The sequence below is a fragment of the Misgurnus anguillicaudatus genome, chromosome 25 (assembly GCF_027580225.2).
Source record: "Misgurnus anguillicaudatus chromosome 25, ASM2758022v2, whole genome shotgun sequence".
Lineage (NCBI taxonomy): Eukaryota > Metazoa > Chordata > Actinopteri > Cypriniformes > Cobitidae > Misgurnus > Misgurnus anguillicaudatus.
Window position 1 is genome coordinate 4,083,506 of NC_073361.2, and position 24,426 is coordinate 4,107,931.

At 39.0% G+C, this 24,426-nt stretch overlaps 1 protein-coding gene across 2 annotated transcripts in view; it reads left to right on the forward strand.

Moving 5' to 3' along the window:
• Positions 1-24,426, forward strand: part of dpp6a (dipeptidyl-peptidase 6a) — a 462,038-nt gene that overhangs the window by 209,368 nt on the left and 228,244 nt on the right. Inside the window, exon 1 of one of the 2 annotated variants that reach the window (XM_055182096.2) lies at positions 21,170-21,559. The exons of the other annotated variant lie outside the window; for it this stretch is intronic. Coding sequence (XP_055038071.2) covers positions 21,503-21,559 — 57 coding nt within the window. The 5' untranslated portion in view covers positions 21,170-21,502. Of the gene's footprint in view, positions 1-21,169; positions 21,560-24,426 lie in introns of those variants that run through there. 2 annotated transcript variants of the gene reach the window in all.

The window sequence follows — 24,426 nt, forward strand, 5'->3', positions numbered from 1 at the left end:
CCGGAAAATTTCCTTGCGAAAAAATATTTCCAGCTGGTGCACAGTTCATCACATCTAAAAAAGAGGCATGTTTGCTCCAGACACATCTATAAACTTGTATGTAGATCATTGCTTTTGGGAACATAATAATGTAAAGCAAAAGTCTTAGGGCCTTGTACCAGTTATGCTTCATGCAAACAATCCCAGACTGAGCACAGAAAGGCATACATTTTCAAGGAATTGGCCATTACAGAAATGGTCTCCTGAAAAGGATCTGTGCATTATTTAAAAGAATTCATTTCCTGAAGTATGTTTTATCATTTTTTTCTCCTTTTGTCCTGCAGTCGGTTGTCATTTTCATATCTTAAAATGACATTTTGTATTTGTGTTTGGCTGGAACAGCACCGGCAGATTCTATCTGTTTAACAGTGACAGGAAAGATTTACGCACAGAGCTGGGGGAATTGACATTTAATAAGAAAATCCTCCAGTAAACAAGACATGACAGTAGATGTCTATGTATCTAATATGTATATATCTTAGCCATGGGACTTATAATATAAATACATTTTCTCTTCATCTACAAAGCGTGTGTTAAAAATACATTGTTTCTGTGGGTATCCAAATCACACCTCATTTCCATTGGCTACTAAAATCCAGATTAACCTTTAAGTAAGTACCTTTATTAGCCTGGAAGCTTTGTCATGTTTCTGAATAGATTGCATATATGAAAAGACATTTTTGTGTGTACAACCTATGTAAAGGTGTATAGAGATCTCAGAATGAATATGATGAATATGAAAACTTTTGGCACACAGTTGGACCTTTGAATTGTGGCAAAACTTAAACTTGTCTTTGTAAACAAAGTGATTGATGTTGCAACTAAATTAGGCAGTGTTTGGCCACCTACTTTAATAAAAACCTAATTTGCTGGCACAAACAGTTGCCCACCTTTGAGTGGTTTGTTAACATGAACTGCCAATGAGAAGGCCTTTCTGCATTAAGGGAAGAGATTAGTACTGCTGTAATAATAAGCTCATTTGTGTTCCTCCCTTCCTGTGAACAAGAATAACAGGCCAGAGTCTTGAATGAAGATGGCAGAACTAATCGTGTTTGATGGCTCGGCTGGCGAAAGGGAAATGAGTGTTTGTGTATGGACACAAATAAGGTGTCCTGTCTCTGGTGCTTCTCTGATTTGAGAGAGAAAGGGACTTTAATTAGAAGACTGGATATGAAGTATGTGTGTGCAAATGCATCCTAGCAGTTTGCCTTTTCACAATGATACTGTATGTAGTCCAAAATGAACTTTTTTTCCAGAGAAAATATTGTTGTAGTGGCTTAGGATTGTCAACGTTTGTGTTACCTCATGCAGTTAGTTTATAATAGAGTTGATGAATAACTCAATTTTATTTACCTGACAAAGCTGGTGGTTATTTTGGTGTCTAATGATTTTCTTTATGGTGTTTATGTAGTTTTGTAATAAGCTTTATTAGAAGGAAGAAAGTCAAATAAATAAATACACAGATTAAATATTGAACATTACCCAGAAATAAAGATTTTGTTATTATTTTATCTTTTCACTTATGCATGTGTCACAGGGTGACGATCTTTTGGGCGGAACCGAAAGTCGGGAAACTTTGGTTCCGCCCGGATGTTTCCGCCCAGACCGGGAAGAGGAAACACCGGACATCCGGTAGCATCACAAGGGCTGTAATCAGCGAAATGGAGCGCAGCTGTGGGCGTTTAAGGAAATCGCCGGTTGATTGGAGGATTACAGCCTACAGAGGAGTATATTAGGACAGTGTAAACCACAGTTTGTGGTTGTTAGTGTTGAGTTGAAGTACGGAGCTGTGCTCGTCCGTTACGTATTGGCAGTTGGTTGCACTTTCTCTCTTTCCCTCTCATAGTTCTCAGTGGATGTTACCGTAAGCAGAAACCCTGTGGGTAGAAGAAGACAACGGTAAATGTGACACGTTTGGAGTAACCAAGGATTAAGGAAACGAAACTGGTTGTAAACTGTTTACCAAGGAGATCGCTGTGAGTATCGACTCTAGTTTTGATCTGAAGCCATAGCTGCCAACTTCTGTGGTATTGAACGCTCTAGGAAGAGGAAAAGCGGCCCTACCCCCGATCGAGCGTGGTGGGCGAGCCGCAGGAACAAGTGGATTATATCGCCATAGCAGCAGACCTAAAAGCTCCGGCCGTAGTGTCATCGCCCCCATCGGCCCTTAGCGAAGTGGAAGACGCTGGGCGTCGCGTGTGTGCACCTGTAGAGTGGTGGTGAACAGTGAGGTGCGGGCCGTGGAAGTCGCCCCGTCGGTGTGTTGACAGTTGCAGAGTGCGGCGGTGGAAACCTGGAAGCTGGCAGTGTGTGTGTGTGAGTACAAACACGTACCTGTATATTACTACTTTACCTGTGTGTTCCATCTGTGGCAGAGTGAAGGGCGAAGAAGCTCCGCCGCCCCGTGGTCTCTACAAAGGGGCGCCCCTGTCTGGTATTCGATCGGCCTACGGGCATTGAGGACAGGGCAGCGCTCGGCCCGGTGAGACGGTGTGACGATTCGCCCCCTGCGGACCAGTGGATTCGCCGAGAGGGTTTTTGCCCCCGGCGCCCCCTTAGGAAGCTCGTCGCCGTTTGCCTTCTGTGTATGCCAGTTGTCGTAAGCCGCCCTGAGTACTGTCGACCAAAACACTGTATAGCGGGCTGAGGAAAAGCTGCGCTACCCTGAGCTGTAAACAGCAGAGAGGTGAGAAGTACCCAAGTTGCACTAACTGTGTTGTTGTATTCAAGCTGCCTGTAAAGGAAGAGAGAACAAGAGTGAATGTCAGTAGAACGAACTGTGGACAGTCACACACGCCTGAGCTGTAAACAGCAGAGAGGTGAGAAGAACCCAAGTTGCACTAACTGTGTTATTGTATTCAAGCTGCCTGTAAAGGAAGAGAGAACAAGAGTGAACGTCAGTAGAACGAACTGTGGACAGTCACACACGCCTGAGCTGTAAACAGCAGAGAGGTGAGAAGTACCCAAGTTGCACTAACTGTGTTATTGTATTCAAGCTGCCTGTAAAGGAAGAGAGAACAAGAGTGCACGTCAGTAGAACGAACTGTGGACAGTCACACATGCCTGAGTTGTAAACGGCAGAGAGGTGAGAAGTACCCAAGTTGCACTAACTGTGTTATCGCATCCAAGCTGCCTGCAAAGGAAGAGAGAACAAGAGTGAACGTCAGTAGAACGAACTGTGGGCAGACACACAAGCCTGAGCTGTAAACTGCAGAGAGGTGAGAAGTAATTAAGCTGCACTAACTGTGTCCTTGTGTCTAAGTGACCTGTGAGGAAAGAGACAAGGCGAGAGCGAAGGTCAGGAGAGTGACCGGTGGAAGGAAGACCATACTTACCACGAGTTACCAGCAGGCCAACCGGCGGAGGCGACCCTAGCCCAGGTTGGACGAGTCTTCACGTCCCAGTCAAACCCTGTGGAGAGAAACACCCAGTGGAGTGAGCGGAGGAGTATCGGCTCGACGTGGCGCAGGTATCACAATAGAGAGAAAGAGATACAACCCCAAAATTCATACTACTTGTCTCTTGCCTCCAGGAGAGAAGAGGAGGGCGCCACGGATAGTGGGATTGGCAGGAGCCTGTGTTCCCCCGTCCCCTTCCCCCTACACTTGGGTCACCAGCCCCCGGAGCCCCCGTCGCTCTTTCCCCCTTCCTGCCCCTCTCCCGTGCTGTGGCCTGTCTGGAAGGCAGAGAGGAGTTAGTTTTAATTGCCCCTTTCCCCATTTCCCCCAGTTATTTTAAATATTTAAATAAAGTTTGTTTTAATACTTACCTGCTCTCGTGTTGTCTGGTCATTGGGTGTGGCTTTGGTGACCTCCTCGAGGTGGAAATTGAGAAGGGGCGTGGCTTAGGGTTTAGTAGCCAGCCCCTAGCCGTGACACATGTATGACTTGTTTCTATAAAATACAACAGAGATGCACATAGACAGAAGGAGATTTATAACAGCTGTAGAGAGGGAAGAATTTACATTAGCTTTGGATGAATAGATAAAAGAATGGATAGACAGATAAGAGACAGATAGAATACTTTTATAATTTGATGTTGGTGTATAGAAAAGATAACCGATAATGAAACTATTTGAAGGTTATTACATTTTTCTTACTTTGTAGGTGTGAGCAAAAATGTGCCATTTTGGGGTGTGTCCTTTTAAATGCAAATGAGCTGATGAAATGCAATCACTGATCACCGTATAGTGGTTTGTTGAAATTGAAACTCAATTGTGCTGTCAATTATTTTCTCTCTTTTTTCTGCCCTAAATAGCGGTGCAGTGGTTGTATAGTTGCAGGTTAAAGGATTAGTCAATTTCTTTAAAAAAAAATCCAGATAATTTATTCACCACCATGTCATCCAAAACGTTGATGTCTTTCTTTGTTCAGTCGAGAAGAAATTATGTTTTTTGAGGAAAACATTCCAGGATTTTCTCATTTTAATGGACTTTAATGGACACCAACACGTAAGAGTTTTAATGCAGTTTCAACGGAGTTTCAAAGGACTCCAAACGATCCCAAACGAGGCACACAGGTCTTCTCCAGCGAAACGACTGTCACCCCTGGCAAGAAAAATAAAAAATATGCACTTTTAAATCACAACTTTCTCGTCCATCTCTGGCCAGCGCAACCTCACGTATTTGCGTAATGACGTCGAAAGGTCACGTGTTACATATATGAAACGCACATTTGCGGACACAAAGAGATTAATTTGTATCATTGGACATACAACAACATTGGAATAGTCCTCTTTCTCCACACTTGTAAACACAGGGGCGTAGTTTTGCATGATGTATTGCGTGAGGTCGCATCACATGACCGTAGATAGACAAGAAGTTGCGGTTTAAAAGTGCATATTTTTTTATTTTTCTTGTCAAATATGACAATCGTTTTGCTAGATAAGACCCTTATGCCTTGTTTAGGATTGTTTATAGTCCTTTGAATCTCCATTGAAAATGCAAGTTTAAGCTGCATTAAAACTGTTACATGTTGGGGGCCATTAAAGTCCGTTAAAATGAGAATAATCCTGGAATGTTTTCCTCAAAAAACATAATTTCTTCTCGACTGAACAAAGAAAGACATCAACATTTTGGATGACATGGTGGTGAGTAAATTAGTATTATTTTTTTAAGAATATTGACTAATCCTTTAAGGGCCGGTATTATTATAATAATATTCCCTTCTGACATCAAAAGGGGAGCCACATTTCAATGACCTATTTTTTCACATGCTTACAGAGAGTGGTTTACCAAAGCTAAGTGACTGGGTCGATCTTTTTCACATTTTTTAGGTTGATTTTAGGTTGATAGAAGCACTGGGGAACCAATTATAGCACTTAAACATGAAAAAATACAGATTTTTATGATATTTCCCCTTTAATAGAAATACTGGAAAAGATTTGCACTTCTCACCAGTGTCTCATAGATTAGTCTAATGACTAGACTTGGCCAAGATGTGTTGTGACGTTCACATTATCCTCATGTTCCTCAGACCTGAATAATTACTGTGAGTTAGCACTAGACGAATAACACGGACATTGTGCAAACCTAGAAAGTTTTTACTTACTGACAGAAGAACAATGACATCGGCAATCTGAAGGCTTGGATATTTTGAGTGTGATAGTTGGCTGGCAGCTGTCCAAGTGGCCCCAGTCCAGGCACACTGTGGTATTTTGGGAGCTGTGCTTTTATCAGTACTGAAACGCTACTGTGTCATTCCTACAGCAGCAGTGCCGAGTGCACTCATTAGTGTGTGGGAGCTGTCCATTAAACAGTGCTGAAGCAGTCCAAAAGAGCTGCTGAATTCATACAGCAAAAATGGGAGCGCTCAAGACTAGTTAGTGGCCATATAAATTGGTGTAGTTTAAATAAAATGCATGTTTTTTGGTGGATGAAAAATCTGTTAGGCAGGTCTAATGAGTTGGTTATATCGTTTTTTTTTTCTTAGAACAAAGTGTCTTGAATTCCTGCGACAGTGTATATTTATACATACACTCACACATACAGATTGTTGTCATTTATTCTGTGCACATTATATTGATATACAGGTTATTACCCAGGCTGACATTTTGTTATACCTGCTTTCATCAAGATATTGACATGTTTTAGTCAGAGCTCACAATGTTCATGATGATGTTAAATGGGCCCTGAACTACAACCAGCCAAACAAGAACTGAAATGAACAATACGCTCACACACGAATGCGTTTCTCTCGCTCAGGGCACGCACTGCTGCATATGCACTATGTTGTCATGACAACAATGCTTTAATGAAGAGATGACTATCCCGAAATCATATCAAGCCCACTTTTCCTTTCCTAAGAGTGACTAATTTCGGTGGAGAGATGCCACTTGTCACGGTTTCATTAGCTGGAGTCTTTATGTAAGGCCATTACTAGAAAGATGTTAATAATTACTAGTGGTAGGGGGAAATTGCTTGGCCCGAAACCAAACAGCTGTACCTTGAAACAAACACACATAACGTATGCCGGTAGGTAAATATGCACTTTAATATTTTTTACATTTTCTGTGTGTGTCACACACACACACACACACATAAATAAACTGCTTCTTTGCTGGACGATATAGCAACTCCCATTCTGCAGATTTCACGGCTTGGTGCTTGCAAGACTGATATCCCCATTTGCCGCAACAGTGGACTGTGAAGCAATGTGTGGCACTGTGATGGATCAGCCTCACAACACACACACACACACACACACACAAACACACACACACACACACACACACACACACACACACACACACACACACACACACAAAAGCCACACAGCATATTTAAGTGTAAAAGCATGTAGTAATTGCACGCATATGCACAAATAAATCCAAAAAGCTTTTAATTTATGATAACTTGAGTGCGGTACACTACAGTAATAAAGGCTGGCTGGTCTGTAATGATCATGTAATGGTGTGACCAAGATCCATGTTTGTTGGCTTATCAAAAAGTTGATGATGTTTTTAGCTTTCAATATGAGTGTAGCATTCTGCCAGATTCTTTCCAAAATCAGCACACAAAATTCATGAACAAAATTAGAGGAAAATTCTGTCCCCCCACGCCACGGCAAGTGGCGTCTAGGACAACTCGCAGGTAATGTAAACCGGAAGTGCACATTAAATAGTGCGAGCTTCCTCAGATAGCATCTACTTCAAAATGCAAAATATACGTTAGCAGCCAATGTTAATCGTTAATGATTTGGGACAAATATGATGTTATTTAATGTTGGCGCGACAGGGATTTGAGCAACCTCCTGAGTCACAGCTGGCCGGCGCGGACCGGCGCCACCTGGCGGCGCTGGTGTGTGTATACTCATAGAAAACAATGTGTTAGATTTTTTTAGAACGGCGCGGCGCTGAGCTGTGCGGCCATTGTGCGATCCCCTTAACCCTAAACCGAAGCGACAATGGTAAGAAAATAGGACAAAACAGTTGAGTAACCAATCCATGAGAATGCCATGGAAAAGAAAGTCCATGGCAGGGCCACGGAAAATTGCGGAGATACGCGAGAATGCCAGGGAAAATTGAGCAAAAAATTCAGTGACTATGCCATGGAAAATCGTGAGATCACTCTCATGTTGTTCTGAACGTGTATAAATGTCTTTGTTCTGCTCAACACCAAGATCAGTTTTGAACCATTATTGACTTTCATAGTATTTTTATCCTACTATGAAAATTAATGGTGCTCCAAAACTCCTTGATTACCAACATTTCTCAAAATATCTTCATTTGTGTTCAGCAGAAGATAGGTTTATGACAACATGAGCTATCCCTTTAAATAACTGGTGTTTGTATTATACAGACATCTGTGGATCTGACTCTGTGGTGCAGATTTAAGGGTAAGTTTGGGGTGTTAAGACCCTCTCTAGTTCAGCCACTACAGAGAGGGTGAAATATGGTCTGAATTTGTGGTAAGTGGTATCACTATAACAGTTGCAGTTTGTTTTCCCGTAGTGTAAAGAATAAAAGTCTGATGATTTGTACATGCCACAATGTCACCTCCTACAGCTGGAGCCCTATGTGATGAAAGCGATGTGTACCTCTTCTGATGTCAACACCGTAACACATCTCTGCACAGGCCACTGATTCTGTTTGTTGTCTTAGAGAGTATCACTGTCTGGTGTTAATGGCTTAAAAATGGAGGGACGCTGCACTTTTGTGTGTAGCGACCAGCTGCAGAGATCAGGTTTGTGTTTCTGAATCGGTGCACAGCAGCTCCTGACTCTCCTGGGTAATCTTGCTGCTGGTGGTTTGCTGAGCTGAAGACTTTGACATTAGAGCTAATGTAACAATGAGAGATTGCTTTGGCACCTCGAAACGGTATGGCGCTTTTTGTAAGAAAAGCGAGGAATATGATTTGGAAAGCCATTTTAAACTTCATTTTCCCCACAGCCGTGTGTGTCAGTAAACACCATACCTCCAATTTGTCTTCGTAACAAAGTCAGTGAATACTTTCAGGTACATTCACACAAAGGCTAACAATTATATCTCAAAGTCTACAATATTTCAGCTTTTGTATTCAGCCTCGATATTTTTCAGAAATGGCCTTCATGGCCTTTTTCAGACTGAACAACCACACCAAATAGCCATGGCTGACAAGTAGATTAGAGTTGATTCAGTATTTAAAAAGTATACCTGGTTTTATACCAATCGATCACGAGGGCCAATAGCATTTCACATTGCAAGCTGACATGATGCGATCGGTCAGGAGACACTGCCTTAATTCTACATGGCATTGATTCAACAAGGTGCTGAAAGCATTCTTTAGAAATGTTGGCCCATATTGATAGGATAGCATCTTGCAGTTGATGGAGATTTGTGGGATGCACATCCAGGGCATGAAGCTCCAGTTCCACCACATCCCAAAGATACTCTATTGGGTTGAGATCTGGTGACTGTGGGGGCCATTTTAGTACAGTGAACTCGTTGTCATGTTCAAGAAACCAGTTTCAAATGGTTTGAGCTTTGTGACATGGTGCATTATCCTGCTGGAAACAGCCATCAGAGGATGGGTACATGGTGGTCATAAAGGGATGGACATGGTCAGAAACAATGCTCAGGTAGGCCGTGGCATTTAAACGATGCCCAATTGGCACAAAGGGACCTAAAGTGTGCCAAGAAAACATCCCCCACACAATTATACCACCACCACCAGCCTGCACAGTGGTAACAAGGCATGATGGATCCATGTTCTCATTCTGTTTATGCCAAATTCTGACTCTACCATTAGAGGTCGACCGATATGGCTTTTTCTCTGGCCGATGCCGATATCTAGAAATCAGGGCAGCCGGTGGCCGATATGTTTGGCCGATTTTCTATATGTACATAATAATCAAAATGTTCTCATCATTAGCAGATATCTTCAACTGTCCCATTTTGATGAGCTTGTGCAAATTTTAGCCTCTTTTTCTAGTGGAGATGAGTGGTACCTGGTGGGGTCTTTTGCTGTTGTAGCCCATCCACCTCAAGGTTGTGCGTGTTGTAGCTTCACAAATGCTTTGTTGCATACCTTCGTTGTAACAAGTGGTTATTTCAGTCAAAGTTGCTCTTCGATCAGCTTAAATCAGGTGGCCAATTCTCTTCTGTCCTCTAGCATCAACAAAGCATTTTCGCCCAAAGGACTGCCACATACTGGATGTTTTTCTCTTTTCACACCATTATTTGTAAACATTAGAAATGGTTGTGCATGAAAATCCCAGTAGCTGAGCAGATTGTGAAATACTCAAACCGGCCCGTCTGGCACCAACAACCATGCCACACTCAAAATTGCTTAAATCACCTTTCTTTTCCATTCTGACATTCAGTTTGGAGCAGTTAGGACCACATCTCTAAATGCATCGAAGCAAATGCCATGTGATTGGTTGATTAGATAATTGCATAAATTAGAACTTGAACAGGTGTTCCTAATAATCCTTTAGGTGAGTGTATAATAAATAAATGGGTGTGTAATTTGCTCAAAATGCCTTAATAGTGTAATCTGTAATACAAATACAACTAAAACTGAATCTTGGCAAAGTCAGTAAACTTAATGGCCAAATTAAAGTGCATTAATGTCAATCATTGTCATATTGAGTGTTTTATTTTCCCAACAAAATAAAAAATATAAAAGACATTTCTTTTGTATGTATTTTTTTTAATCAAATCACTAATCTAGATCTCTAAAGCAGTATCACCTGCTTGGAAGAAATGTTATAGAGTGGATCTTCTGAATATATTTCTCCACTTTGATTTCTGCCTGCTTGTATGAAGCACTCAGGATAACAGTTCACTGAGAGGTAAAAGAAACCTCAGATTTTCAAATCAACAGCAGATTTGCTTTTATCTGAAAGGCCCTTGAGTTTTGGATAGATTTAGGTGTAGGATTTCAGAAGGCCTAAAATCTCAATTAAAATCCTACATTTAGGAGCCAACAAAGGAAAGGCAGTACTATCTTAGCGCAAAGCCTGGATTATCGCTCAGTCTGCTGCCTCTCAGCAGCTGCAAAGAAGAAAAGACCAAGTTTCTCTGTTTAACTTTTGCTGGATATCACCACACCAGTTTCACCTGTTTTACGTTAGACGTTCTCTCAAAAGAGATAACAATTACAGCCGAAGCTGTATTCCCAGGGGTAAGATGTAATTGCCTGTTTGTACTGTTATTTCACAACCTCTTGGTTGATGAAAGTCCTGGTGATGTGCTGCGAAGAGCACAGTCTTTCAATCTCTTGAAATAGGAGTTCATGCTATGGTGTATAGCCGGGGGAATTAATCAGGGTTCACTGTAAGTGCTGTCATAGGTTTACTAAACTTAACTATACTCACTTCTCACCACATATTCACAATGAATCTATGATGCCTCTCCCTTTACTTCTTATACACATCAGGCAAAGAATAACATAGCAAGTTGTTGTAATTAATGACAATATAATGAAGCTTAAAAATCTGAGACTGTTGTTGTTACTACGTGTTTTGTGAGTTTAGGGGAGAGCGGGGTAAGTTGTCACACTTTTCATAAATCCAACACTATAGCCTCTATCTCAAAAATCAAATTGCCACTTTGTGTGATAACTGTTTCTATACTCAACTTTGTGTTCACATGTGGTTTGGATCGCTCTAATCTGACTTAGGCACAATTTTCATAATTTTTGGCTTAAAAGGTAAAAAAAGCACTTCAAATTTTATGCAATACAAACTGAATGTTAAAAATTATTATTTTGCACAAAATAGAGGAGACAATAACGTGTCTTTTGATACTTTAGCTGACGTGCTATGTTGAGCTAACCCTGAGATTTAGCCAACTTTAGCACACATGTCAGTTTGGGACAGGTCGTAACATGCTTTTCACACTGGAAACAGTTATTCCTGGGTTAACAGAATCTTGGGTTATCTGTTTCACACTTTTCATAACCAGGGGAAGAGATAACCATGGGTATTCATAATCTGACGTTTCACACATTTCTAAACCCTAGGTCAGGTGTTTGAAACCCTGCCCATACACCTATCTGTAATTATCAAGCAAACCTGAACTTGTTGATTAATTGTTTCAGCTGTGTTTAATTGGGCTCATAACATTCTAACCTTGCTTCGTTTCACACTGTGTGCATTTGCACCGCAATGTGGGGTTAACTCCATAAAACCACGGCTAACCCTGCTTCTGAGCAGGGTTTCATAACCCGGGGTTAAGTTCAGGGATAACCCCGCTTCTAAATTACAAGTGTGAAACGATCTTTAACCCAGGGTTAAAAGCAGGTTAAAGAACAAAGATAACTCTGGGTTAAGGGCAGTGTGAAAAGCCCTAGAGTTAATATTTCGAGTTCTGGTTTGAATTTAAAAACTAAAATCAATAATCACAATTACGTAGTTGTGTTCTTCTTTTAAGATAATCTAGTGTGACAACTGACCTGCTGATGGGGCAAATTGTCACAAGTGAACATTTTCTATTCAACAGTCAAAAGATGAATACATGTAATGAATACAACATATGTGCCCAAGACTTCCTTCTTTCATTTGTTATAAGATTTATACCATTGTGATGTATGGTGTTCAGCAGGGGCGTCGCTAGACCCCTTTTACTGGGGCACGTGCCCCAGTGTAAATATTTTGTGCCCCGGTGTAAATCTCAAGTTTAAATTTTAGCAGTTCACTAGTGCAATCCTTTACAAAGACAATCGCCCCAAAAACGGATCTATATGCAATGTCGTTACCCAATTTACGCTTGTAAAAGCGATGAAGGAGTCGCATTGCACGTATCCATGCACGTATCCATGTCCACGCGCATCTTTGCGTTCATCAGCGCACAACCGCATTCAAAAGGTGACGCCATGCGAGTGAAAACATGACGAGACTAAAGTAACATGACGAGACTAAAGTAACATGACGAGACTAAAGTAATTTTCTAAATTATAATGCTAATCTTATTTTGACTCGATCATTATTGGCTTCAGATGTACATCAGAAATGTTTTGTGCAAAGCAGGGAAAGGGTGTGCGGTGTTACATAAATATCTTTATATCAGTCTGACAACATGCTCATGGCGGACTTTTTGTTGAGAAGGTACGCATTTATTTATACTTTTATGGTGTGAGGTGTTACGTAAATATCTTTATATCAGTCTGACAACATGCTCATGCTGCCGGTCGGCATTGGAATGTTAGCCGTTTAGCATCGCGTATCACGGGTCAAAGTAATTATATTTATTAAAGTATTCAATAGGCCTAGCGGGTTTCTGTTCGAGCCGATCGGAATTTGAACAAGATGCGCTGTGTGCTGCTACTCAAAACCTTAGCAATACTAACTAATAATTATTGTGCAATTAATGTGCGCTAGGTAGCACTTTTCACCAGGGGAAATGAGGCTCAGGAGGGGAAACGTTTGCCAAACATTGTTGTTAAAGTAAATAACGTCAATCAGTCATAATTGTAAGTGTTCATTCCTTCAAGGCTTTGTGTTTACTGCTCGGTAAATCTCTGTTCCGATGTTTACTACCGGTGATCACAGCTTGACTGAGTGACGTTGTTCAGGTCGTTTCCTGGTGGGAGGGATCAGGTAGCACAGAGGGGCGGGATGAGTTTTTTAAAACTTACTAACGGTCTCAGGCTTTTTCGACCGATTTTCAACATCGTAGACTACAGCTTTAAGACCTTATGCTAGGTTGGAGCTGTACCAAGCCATACTATGCAGTGGAAATTGCAATTAGAAGGTAGCTGTCTGTGGTGACAGCACGCCAGCTAATTTTAGGAATAGAGACAATAATAATAGATTTTCCAAAATTGTTTATTTTAAATTTCTCATTTTGCTGTTTTTTAAGCTATGCGTTTAAGGCCAGCATTTCTCAAAGTGTAGGGTGGGCCCCACTGGTGGGTAATAAGAACATTACAAGTGGGGAGTGACAAATGGGAGGAAATTTGGTAATTTTTGTGCCCATCTTTATTAATTATTTAGTTTATTGACCATACACTCAAAAATATAATCCTAACTTAAAACAACATCAGACTGTGAAGAAAATGAACCATAGCCTACAAGAATGAATTAAAATCGGAATCATTGTTAATTGAAGCGGAACAAAAACTTGTGGACATAATCAACCAAAAAGCAAAAGTATGATGACTTTTGACAGAGACAAAATGCAAACACAGTTGCATTATTATTATTTACTTTTGAACAAAGTCTTATTTGATGCAAAGTGATAATACAATTGCATGTTTATTGTTTCTATTGAAAGTGTTATGTTTTAAAATATGATGTGATTAAATACATTTCAACATTTAAACTTAAAGCCTATTTGATTACCATTTTGTTGGGGCGATTGGGGACAGGTGGGGCCCTACCTTCAAAGTGGAGAATGGCAGAAAAAGGTTGAGAAACATTGATTTAAGGTGTGCAATTTATCATGTGTTCATGTTTCCTGTGTGAAAAAAGTAAGTATTTTTGACACAATTTAATTATTTCTATACCACCGTTTTTACTGTCCTTAAAACGGTCTGATGTCTTCCTTGTTCTATGAAGTCCTTCCGTCAGAAATACGTAACAAGTTCTGATTGTGTAGCTTGTTTAGTGTTGTAATTGGACAGCAGCTTAGCTTAGCCAGAGAGCCGTTTGAGCTTAGCTGGTGACTGTTGTATTCCTGTGGGTGGAGTTTAGTCAAACACTCTTGCTTTGACATCATTCAACCGGGAAGTAGAGGGCTGTAGTCCAAAAAGGCCATTCACTGTAGGCTTTAAAATGGGAATTCTATTATAAATATAAGAAAATATATCGCTTGGCATTGAACTTTGAGCTTTATCATTTTGCAGGTATTATTTATGCTCTTACAGCAACATTACACACTAACTAAAGTTTAAAAAATGGGATCAGGAAAAACAGGACCTTAAAATACAAAATCATCTTAGTTGATTTTGTGTGTAATAAGAAACATACAGTGTGTAATAACAGTAAAAACATACAGTAATGGCAAATACTCAGAACAGTCATAAATGTTATTCAATTAAATTTTTTCAATTAAATTTTATTTATATAGCGCTTTTCACAATTGGTAATTGTTTCAAACCACCTTTACATCAATAGAAGCAGGGAAAACACAGAAAAATTGACAAACAACATAAGTAATAAAAAAAAGCGGCTATAAATAGACTTTTACAAGCGAGCCTATTAATAATGTATTGTATACAAGAGGGTGCTAAGTTTAGCCAATGTCGGCTGACTCCCCGGGGTTGAAAAACCCCCTATGAGAAAAACCTCCTGACTTTTTTAGTCTGGGAGGAAAAAAGTCCTAGGAGGGAAAAAACCCTTGGGCGATATATATATCGACTGTATATATATATTTATATGAGATGTAAACGGATAAGGAGATTAAATGACCCTGCCTGTGAAAACCCAGCTAAAGTCTTTTTTATTTACTGTTTTCTACATAACATCATCCTACATAATTTAAGAACATTCTGTGAAAATATAACCTTGATATCTTATATATTGACTAAGTAAAATAATTTGAAATTTGAAGTGAAATTATTTGTCTTGAAATCAAATTGATCTTCGTTATTACAGATTTGATTTTAAAACTTTAGCCTTGTAAAAATATGGACGTAGTGTCTGTGACGTCACCCACAGGTTTGTGAAAAGCTTTTTTCAAGCCTATAGTTGGCGGGGCCTGCCATTGCCATCTTGGCAGCAAGTCACCACGCATCACTCACAGATAACTGAAAATGGGCAAAGTGGTTGGGGATGTGGGTGGAGCTGAGGTGCCTGGTTGCTAAAACCTCACCTGGCTAGCTCGGCGGTAGTGACAGCAGCGGCAGTTCACCTGTCCCTCAATTTGCCATGCCTTTAATTATGCAGAACTTTATGGCTTAATATAATTTAAACGGATAAGTTACATAGACCAAATTTGTAGTGAACTTGTAGTGTGTGTGTTCACTACTCACCGGAATGGGTTAAATGCAGTAGTCACTTTCCAAGTATGGGTACCTACATTGGCCACTATTTTACTTTGACTTTTCTAAAAGGCACTGTCTCAGTGACTGCTTGGGAACATTTTTATAACCATTTTTTCTGACAGTGTATACAAAGATATTTTTCAAGTGAAACTTTCCTAAAGGTGCCAGCCATTTACAGTATGTTGGCACTGGAGTCTTATAAATAGGCTAAGAAATACTTTTATGAAGTTTTCAGAAAGTCTATCTGTAATACTCTGCCAAATTTGATTTGAAAAACATCTGCTAGGCAAGGTCATCTGTCATTTTCTAACCGGTTATTTGTCTGTTTTACCAATTAGGTTGTTTATACACCACCCAGACCCTACCGCAATATAATAACATCTAATATATTGCTAGTATAGTGTCTATATCCTTCAGCAAGTGCATGCTGCTGGCATCTGTGACCAAAACGAATGTTATTAGCTTGGAGGTGATTGATTTGCTTAGAAGAGATCTTTCATTTCACCCATCACAGGGCTGATGAAAAATAAGAGCTGATTTGAAGGACAAGTAGTAGAGCAGAACTTGGGTGGCAAAACTGTTGGATTTTAGCACTGTGTGAATGTGTGCTTGTGTTGAGTGGTTGATCAGTCATCAAGTGATCAAGTCATTCATCTCAAATAACACAATTTTGTGCGCTTTTTCTCAAGTTGCTTTTGAAGTACATACGTTAAGAAGGACAGTGTATTGACATTGAACTCCCTGCTATAAAACTGTCGACCATCAACCTTATCCTAACAGTGATGGACAGACCACTAAGTTTGTCTTGCTCAGTGTGTGTGCAGGCACACATGGCCTTCACTTTTGTCTTTCACCAGTGGGTGATAATGATAACGCCCCTTATGTCTGTTCATTAAGAGAATCCACAGCAGGCACAAAGTGACACTTTTCCTCCACATTCCTCAAGGACTGGACTTGGAGCTCTCTGCTTGAAAGAAATAAGCATATCCTTAATTTGAGTTTTGGAATTGTGTGACCCCTGATGTACTGACGCCTGCGGGGATTCTGGAATAATTTGCCCGGTAAAAAAAAAACACACACTTTGCCTTGCCCTTAATTAACAGAGGAGGCAGAGCATGTTCAAGAAGCAGAACAGCAGAGACCTTGAGGAGAATAAAGAGAGAATTAATTAACATTTAGAATGGTGTATAGAAAGGTAACCCATCACTTTGCATTGTTCCAAATTTAACAATAACAGTTAAACTTGGAATGTTTAACTGGACATTATTATAGCACTTGTTTCATCAGGATTTTTGTACAAAGTGTATAAATGCGTCACGTGTATACTAGCTTAGAATCACTAGACAAGAACGAGGATGTGTGTGTAACACCATCGGCAGTCTTAATTTACCGGTTTACATTATTTCTTGTCTGTACTCTCATTTATCATTGAGTTCTCCTTATTGACCTTTCCAGTCATTTGTAAATTACTGAAAAATATTTTAGAAGTCATTTTAATTTAGAACAATTTGCTCAATAAATCACAGACTGCTGTGACTGATGTATTTCAATTTTATTTGACTTGGCTATGATCTTCTGCTACTGTCACCTAATGAAGAGGAATTACACGAAAGCCTCTCAATTTTAGAAAAGTACAGTAGCGACTGGGCATTAACAATAAACATGGAGAAGTCTAAAGTCAAGATCTTTCAGAAAAAAACTCGCTTTACTGACAAGAAACATATTTTTACACTTTGTGGAACAATTCTTCATCATGTCACCTATAATTATTTGGCAAGCAGGACATATTATAGCATAAGAAAATCACTGTTTAAATTCAATAAAGATCCTTTACAACATCATCAAACCAATACTTTTGTATGGCTGTGAAATCTGGGGCCCCAAATTTAAATAAAACTATGTGTCCTGGGACAAAAACCCTGTTGAAATGTTCTACCTTGAGTTCTGCAAAAACATTTAGGGAATTCATAGAAATGCGCAAAGTCTCGGTTGCAGGCAGAACTGGGAAGACTTTCTCTCTTAAGTGAAATCCAGAAGAGAGATGTAAAGTTCTGGTTCCAGCTGTCAGACATGTCAATTACAGATCAATACAATCTAATAATAAATTGGCATCATACCAGCGGTCATATTAGGGGGGCCCCCAAACATCCTAATAAATAAATAAAACCCTTATCATCATGAACACTTCAAAAGCATTGTAAATTATATTAATATTCTTAAGAAATACGTTGAAACTTTGAAATAGTAGTGACAGATAAACATGAACTGGACATTTCAACGACAAACACAGACAAATCTTATTTTGACACATATTTTGGAAAAATTATTTGAAAAATTTTCAAAAACTCAACAATACACTGTGGGCAAATTCACAACCCTTTTGTTATGTTTGTGAAGAAAACATCCAACCAATTAAACTGCTGTAAAAATCAGATAAATATTTGGTTTCAATTTTTTTTTGCATAAATCTGTAAATCAACCTCAGTTCTGATTAAAACTGCTAAATGTTTAATAAAAAAATCCAGGATTTTTACTCTTTAATTGCCAAGGATTTTTTTCAAAATTTGGGGAAACACAGATACAATTACTTATTTTCAATATAAAAAGTTTTTTTTACCTTTTATCACAGTCTTTGGCATGTGAAAGATTAGTAACAACATTGGCTTTGATGCATTGCTAGTTTTTTTGCAGAATCAGATTAAATTTTGTTCTCCCTCATTTACTGTTCGTGGCTGTTTTTGCCCCATTGACTTATTCTCTATTGTTTTTTTTTAGTGCTACACGTTGTGTGTTCTCTGCTTTCCACCTTCATTTTGAAGTAAAAAATGTTTTTCTCTTTTATAGATCGGATAGGGGGGCCCCATACATACCTTCGCCTTGGGCCCCCAATTTGCTAAATCCGCCACTGTTAAAAGTAAAGACTTTAGTGAAAGAAAACTCCTAACTGGAGATCAAGAAAGACTTTGTTCACACTGCACTGATGGAGTTGTGGAAGATGAACTTCACAAAGTCCAGTAAATATATGAATATCAGAAACAAATACTTTAGCTTGTACTGTACCTGAGTTTCAGTCTTTGAATAATTTAGGTAAACTCTCATACATTTTGGGAGAGACGTTGAAGTGTGTCTACGAAGCCCTTGACAGAGGGTTATTTCGTCTTTGTTTCACGCGTCTAGGTCCAGAAAGCTGTATTCAACCATGATAAGTAAATTCCTAAAGCTGCAAGTCTTTTCATATAACACAATGAGTTTCTTGTTTCAGTATCGATCAATCTACAGGTTATTTAGTGCTCTATAACACATCCTGAAGTTTGCCTTCTCAGAGTTTTTCAGAATAAAACTAAATTGGGTTTAAATGTTAGAAGTTCCTGTCGGGACCAAAGTAATACTTGTTGCATTATGTTGAAAATGCATGTTATTCCAATTTGATTTAATTTAATTTTCGTAGTGTTAATACTGTTGAAAAAAGTTTTATTCTCAACAATTTACAGTCTTGCAAAAGGTTAGGAACCCCTTACAATTTCCATGATTTTTATTTATAAATATTTAGGTGTTTGCAATTTGTCAGCAATTTCATTTTGATCGATCAAATAACTGAATGACACAGTAATATTTCAGTAGTGATATGAGGTTTATTGTCATTTTGTAGATTTGAATACCTGTAACTAAGTATTCTGAAGAGTAGCGACATGGAGGCCTCAAAACAACTCTCAAATGACTCGAAAACAAAGATTGTTCAACATTATGGTTTAGGGGGAAGACTACAAAAAGTTATTGCAGAGATATAAGTTGTCAGTGTCCACTGTGAGGAACATAGTGAGAAAATGGAGGACCACAGGCACAGTTCTTAAGGCCAGAAGTGGCAGGCCATGTAAAATATTGGAGAGTCAAAGGCGAAGGATGGTGAGAACGGTCAAAAACATAGAAAGAAATGTAAAATTTGGTTAAGGTTCCATCGTGCTGTGTGGCCAGTGCCGGTACTGGGAATCTGATTAAAGTTGAGAGATGCATGGATTACACTCAATATCAGCAAGTTCCTGAGAATAATGTTAACAGTGACCCAAAACACTGCCCAAAATCTACTTGTGCCTTTATGCAGAGAAACAAGTACAATGTTCTGGAATGGTCATCCCAGTCCCCAGACCTGAATATCATTGAACATCTGTAGGGTGATTTGAAGCAGGCTGTCCATTCTCGGCAACCATCAAATCTAACTGAACTGGAGATGTTTTGTAAGGAGGACTGTTCCTATATTACAGTAATATAGAAAGCATCTAGTGGCTGTTATTTCTGCTAAAGGATGCTCTACTAAATATTGATGTGATTTTTTTGTTGGGTTGCCCAGATTTATGCACCTGTCTAATTTCTTTTTGATGCATATTGCACATTTTCTGTTAATCCAATAAACCTAATGTCACTTCTGAAATATTACTCTGTCCTTCAGTTATTTGATAGATCAAAATTAAATTGTTGATCCAGTCACACAAATATTTATCAATCAAAATCATGAAAATTGTCAGGGGTTCCAAACATTTGCATATGACTGTAAGTTTGTACTGTCGGGTTGCTTTTGATGAAACTGAAATTTTAAATAAAAAATTAAATTAAATTATATTTTGCAAAGATAAAGGAAATAATATGTTTATAACATAACAAGGTCACTTTTGAACCACCTGTATGTTACTTTCGTCCCAGCTAGTGGAAAGTAACAATGCACAACTTATGTTTAAAGTAAAATTATACTGAAGTCGTTTTACATTTGTTCAAAATTCGACCTAGTATCGATAGGTCACACTTGTGAGTTATTGAACACAGCAACACTATATCTCTGTCTAAAACATTACCTTTAAAAAGTATGTTTTTCTGAAAAATGTTACTTTTCGCCCCTGCTCTCCCCTACATAATAAATGTTTAATGCTTTGGCAACATTGTACCATTTACAGTCATGCCAATAAAGTTAATTTAAATTTGAATTGAATGCTTTTTCGAGTATAACTATTGACATGACCATCACATGACTACATATGAAAGTTAAAATTTTAAATATTGCAAAATTAACCATAATTGTTATATTTAAAGCGTAGTAACACTGTTTTTAGTGGTTTGCAGGACCCACCTTATTCCCCTGTGCGACCCACTTATTGGGAACATGGATTTACAAAATATCCAAGGTTGGATTTATTTGTTGGCAGATAAGTCCTAATAAATTTTATTTGAACTATTTCTGAAATGCTTCTTTAATAAAAAACAAAAACACCGCTATCTCATAACGCAGCGAAGCTACCTACAGTATTGCATAAAGTGAACAATTGATTGTCGAGCGATCGATATCCACCAATCAGCACCATCACCATGGACAGCACCTGGTAACGTCGTATGTAAGAAGGTATACCTCACCCGCTAAGGTACAGTTCGCGAAACACGCATAGAAAATGTATACCTGCAGTTAATGTTTACCCGAGTCTCCGTAGCGCGCTAAAGAGACAACGTTATTGGGAAAAGCAGCCCATGACATTAAGGCAGTAGTTAAATATAAGCATGCCCTATAACTTCTGCCATCAAAAAGTTGTGGTTTGTGTATAAATTACAGTGATTAGTAAATCTGTAAATGAGCAAGGGCGCGCGCACACCTGCAGCCTTTTCTGTTTGTGCGCAAGGCAAAGGGCGAAAAGGCAGCAAGCGCGCGTTTGTGTGTGTGTGTGTGTGTGTGTGCGCGCGCGCGCTTTGAGCTCGCAGGCAGAGATGAAAAAGGCGGCAAGAGCGTAAAGGGGGATAAGAAAAGCTCGCGTGCACCAGTCGACCGGTGTCGTTCGTCAGGCGATGATCGGTGCTTCTCCGTGACTGTTTCTCTCCAGCTTTTCTTTCTCTCTTTCTGTAATTTAGCAGAAGTGTCGCATTAATCCTCTGAACAAGGACTCAGAAAGATCAAATCTCGCCTCTCACTGGGATTTTGCCGCATTTCTGCCGGTTTCCCCTCAGCATCTTCTCTGCTGTGCGTCTAACCACCGGTCGCGTCAGAAACTGAATGTGTCTTGCTGTATGTTGTAATTTGTTATCATGACCACAGCAAAGGAGGCAAATATATCGACCAAAGCAGCTCAACCGCAGGACCAGGTACTGAAGTCATTTACTTTTAATACCAACTCACGTATTACAAAATAAAGATTGACATTAGTTATTGACAAATACTTTATATTAATGACATATGGACCATGTGTCATTAATGTCATATGATATGGTAAACTGCTTTCACGTTGTTTGTCGCGTTAGGGAGTGTTTAAATCTGACTCAAAAGCACTTTATAAATGTGTTCTGTAAGCACCAGAAATACCACCAGAGGACTTTTGATGAGGTAACGTTTATTTCTTATTTGTTACAATTAACTGCAGTTAGTAGCGGTTTAAAGTTATCAGCTAAAGCCAGACAGAGTAGGCTATAGCTTCATTTAACATGTCATGTATAATTATTAAGTTTATAGATGTTGCTGTTTATCTCTGACATATTACTTTATCATTGGAAATACAGTTGTTTACATAAACGTGATTATTTATTTACATTATTTACATTACATATATTTATGTAAAAGTTAACTAACGTGATATATTATATTTTCAGATTTTTGAATTCAACTTTTAACTAATAATTTTTTAAGGAAATTACATGTGTATATATACATGTATATATACATATTAACTAATATTACATATTATATTATCTAAAAGTATTATTAACTAAAATATTATTTTGATTATTTAACCCCCGAGTGTACCTGATGATAATGTTGTGATTTGACAGACTGTGGCCTCATTCACACTGCTGCTAAATTGGTTGTCACTTCACCTTTTAGGGGGTAAGAGGTACTGGACAAAAAGTGCGTGGGCTGAGTACCAAAACACACTTGTTACCAATCAGCAGTAAGGGGTGTGTCTACTAATGATGGGGAGTGCTCAGTTCTATGAAACCTCTTAGGGGGTCTAGCAAATACAGGTGAAAAAATTCAGTCACGCAAAGACACTTACTTGTGCTTCGGCATGTATTTGAGCTTGGAACATGTGCTCTATGTCTCCTGTTACTAGGTGTTTGTCCACGGCAACATTCTGACCTCTTGCTCTTGTGCGGGGTGTTGAACGTCACCTTTTATGTAAAAAGGAGCAAAACCATTTATACGTAAAAAACGCAGTACAACCAAAACACATCCGACCTGGATTACTATAGTAACTCATTGCTTTCACTCAGTTACGACATCATATGCTCGGCAGGCTGGCACAGCAAATTCTGCCATAGTCTTTGCCTGGGTTAAGTATGTATGTGTGGGGTGTGGCTATTAAAAAGCGTCCAGATCCTTTTGGGGATCGTGGTGTGTTTCTTTTGGTATTTTGAAATATCAACAACATTTACCATAAAGTGCTTACCTCACATTTAATGCTTAATCTTACACTCACACAGTTCAGTAATTTACGGGAGTGACAACTGCGTTCTACTACCAAATTAACTTTCGCAAAATGCAATAGTTACTACAGCATTAACAGAAATTCTGCATAGTGTGTAGTCAACTAGTTAATGAAATATTTAAACTTGCATCATGGATATGATTCGTCTCTCTTCTGAAAAAATAAAGGCCTAGAAGGGTGTATTCACGGTGCACAGAGGTACAAGTGTTTACTTACATGTGTTGCCAGATCTTGCACATAAAAAACAGCGAACAAAAAAAATCCCATGATAAGCTGAAATAAATTCAAATGCTCTGTCAAAATATAACGTCAAGATGGAGGTTTATTAAAATTGTGCATAATGCATAATAATATTATTTTAGTCAAAGCAGTAAATGGTAACCGTGCGAGACGGCAATACGTTGCCATGCTTACATCTGTCAATCATCGCCTTTCAGACATGGAAGAAACATTTAGGGGATTCACTTCGGCATTTAAATTTGGTTGTAACTCTTGAATCTTTGTAGTGTTAATGGGGCCTTCGGAACTACACTAATTATCCAGTTTGCCCAACACAATGTAATGTTGAAATGACAATGATATTTCACATTAAAAAGAAATGTGAACAAGAAAGTGTAAATCACCTTACATCCTTCTCTTTGCCAAAGAATGACTTGACTTAACCAAAGGCTACCGTGACATTTCTGTACTTGATTTCAATGGAGAGGAACAGTAGCAGTAGGAACAGAAACAGCCACAGGCAATACTGACAGGAACAAAGTAAAGTGCAAAAAAGCAGTGTGAAAGGTGGGCGCTCCCACAAGAGATAGCAGCAAGAGGGCAGGTGAACATGTCAAGGGTAGGCAAACTTTGACAGTAAGAAAAAGAGACCTTCTGTTCACTTTACAGCAGCCACATATCCAAAAGAAATAATCACTTCAAGAGGAAAGATCTGCATCAACTGGTTTATTGTGTTGGAGATGTGATACAGTACATGTGCACGTAGTTATAATGCATTTACAGTCACCTCCATAATATTGGAACAGAAACACATTTTGTGTTATTTTAGTTGTTTACCGAAATGTATGGCAGTTATATAGAGGGTATTCACATTCAGATTGTCTGAAGGGTTTAGGAATTACAGACATTTAAAATTTAACTGCCCCTTATAAAGAGGCCAAAAGCAATGGAACAGATGACTTGGGCTATTTGTTAAATCATTTTAAGCCTGTTTAAGGTCTGGAGTTGATATTAAGTGTGGCATTTGCATTTGGAAACTGTGACTGGCTATGTTTACATGCACAAAATTTTGTCAATCCGACTGAATTTAATACGACTGAAGGTTACGACGATACAGTTTACATGTACCCTAAACATTGCAATCTCGTTTACATGTACATTATATAGAATCCGAAACCGAAAGTATGCGCAAGCGCACAGCCAGGGTTGCCACATTTGCGTATCAAAACCATCCGAATGGACGTTCAAAACTAGCCCAAAAGCATCCCAACGACTATTAACAGCCCAAATACCAATAACTAAGCAACAAAA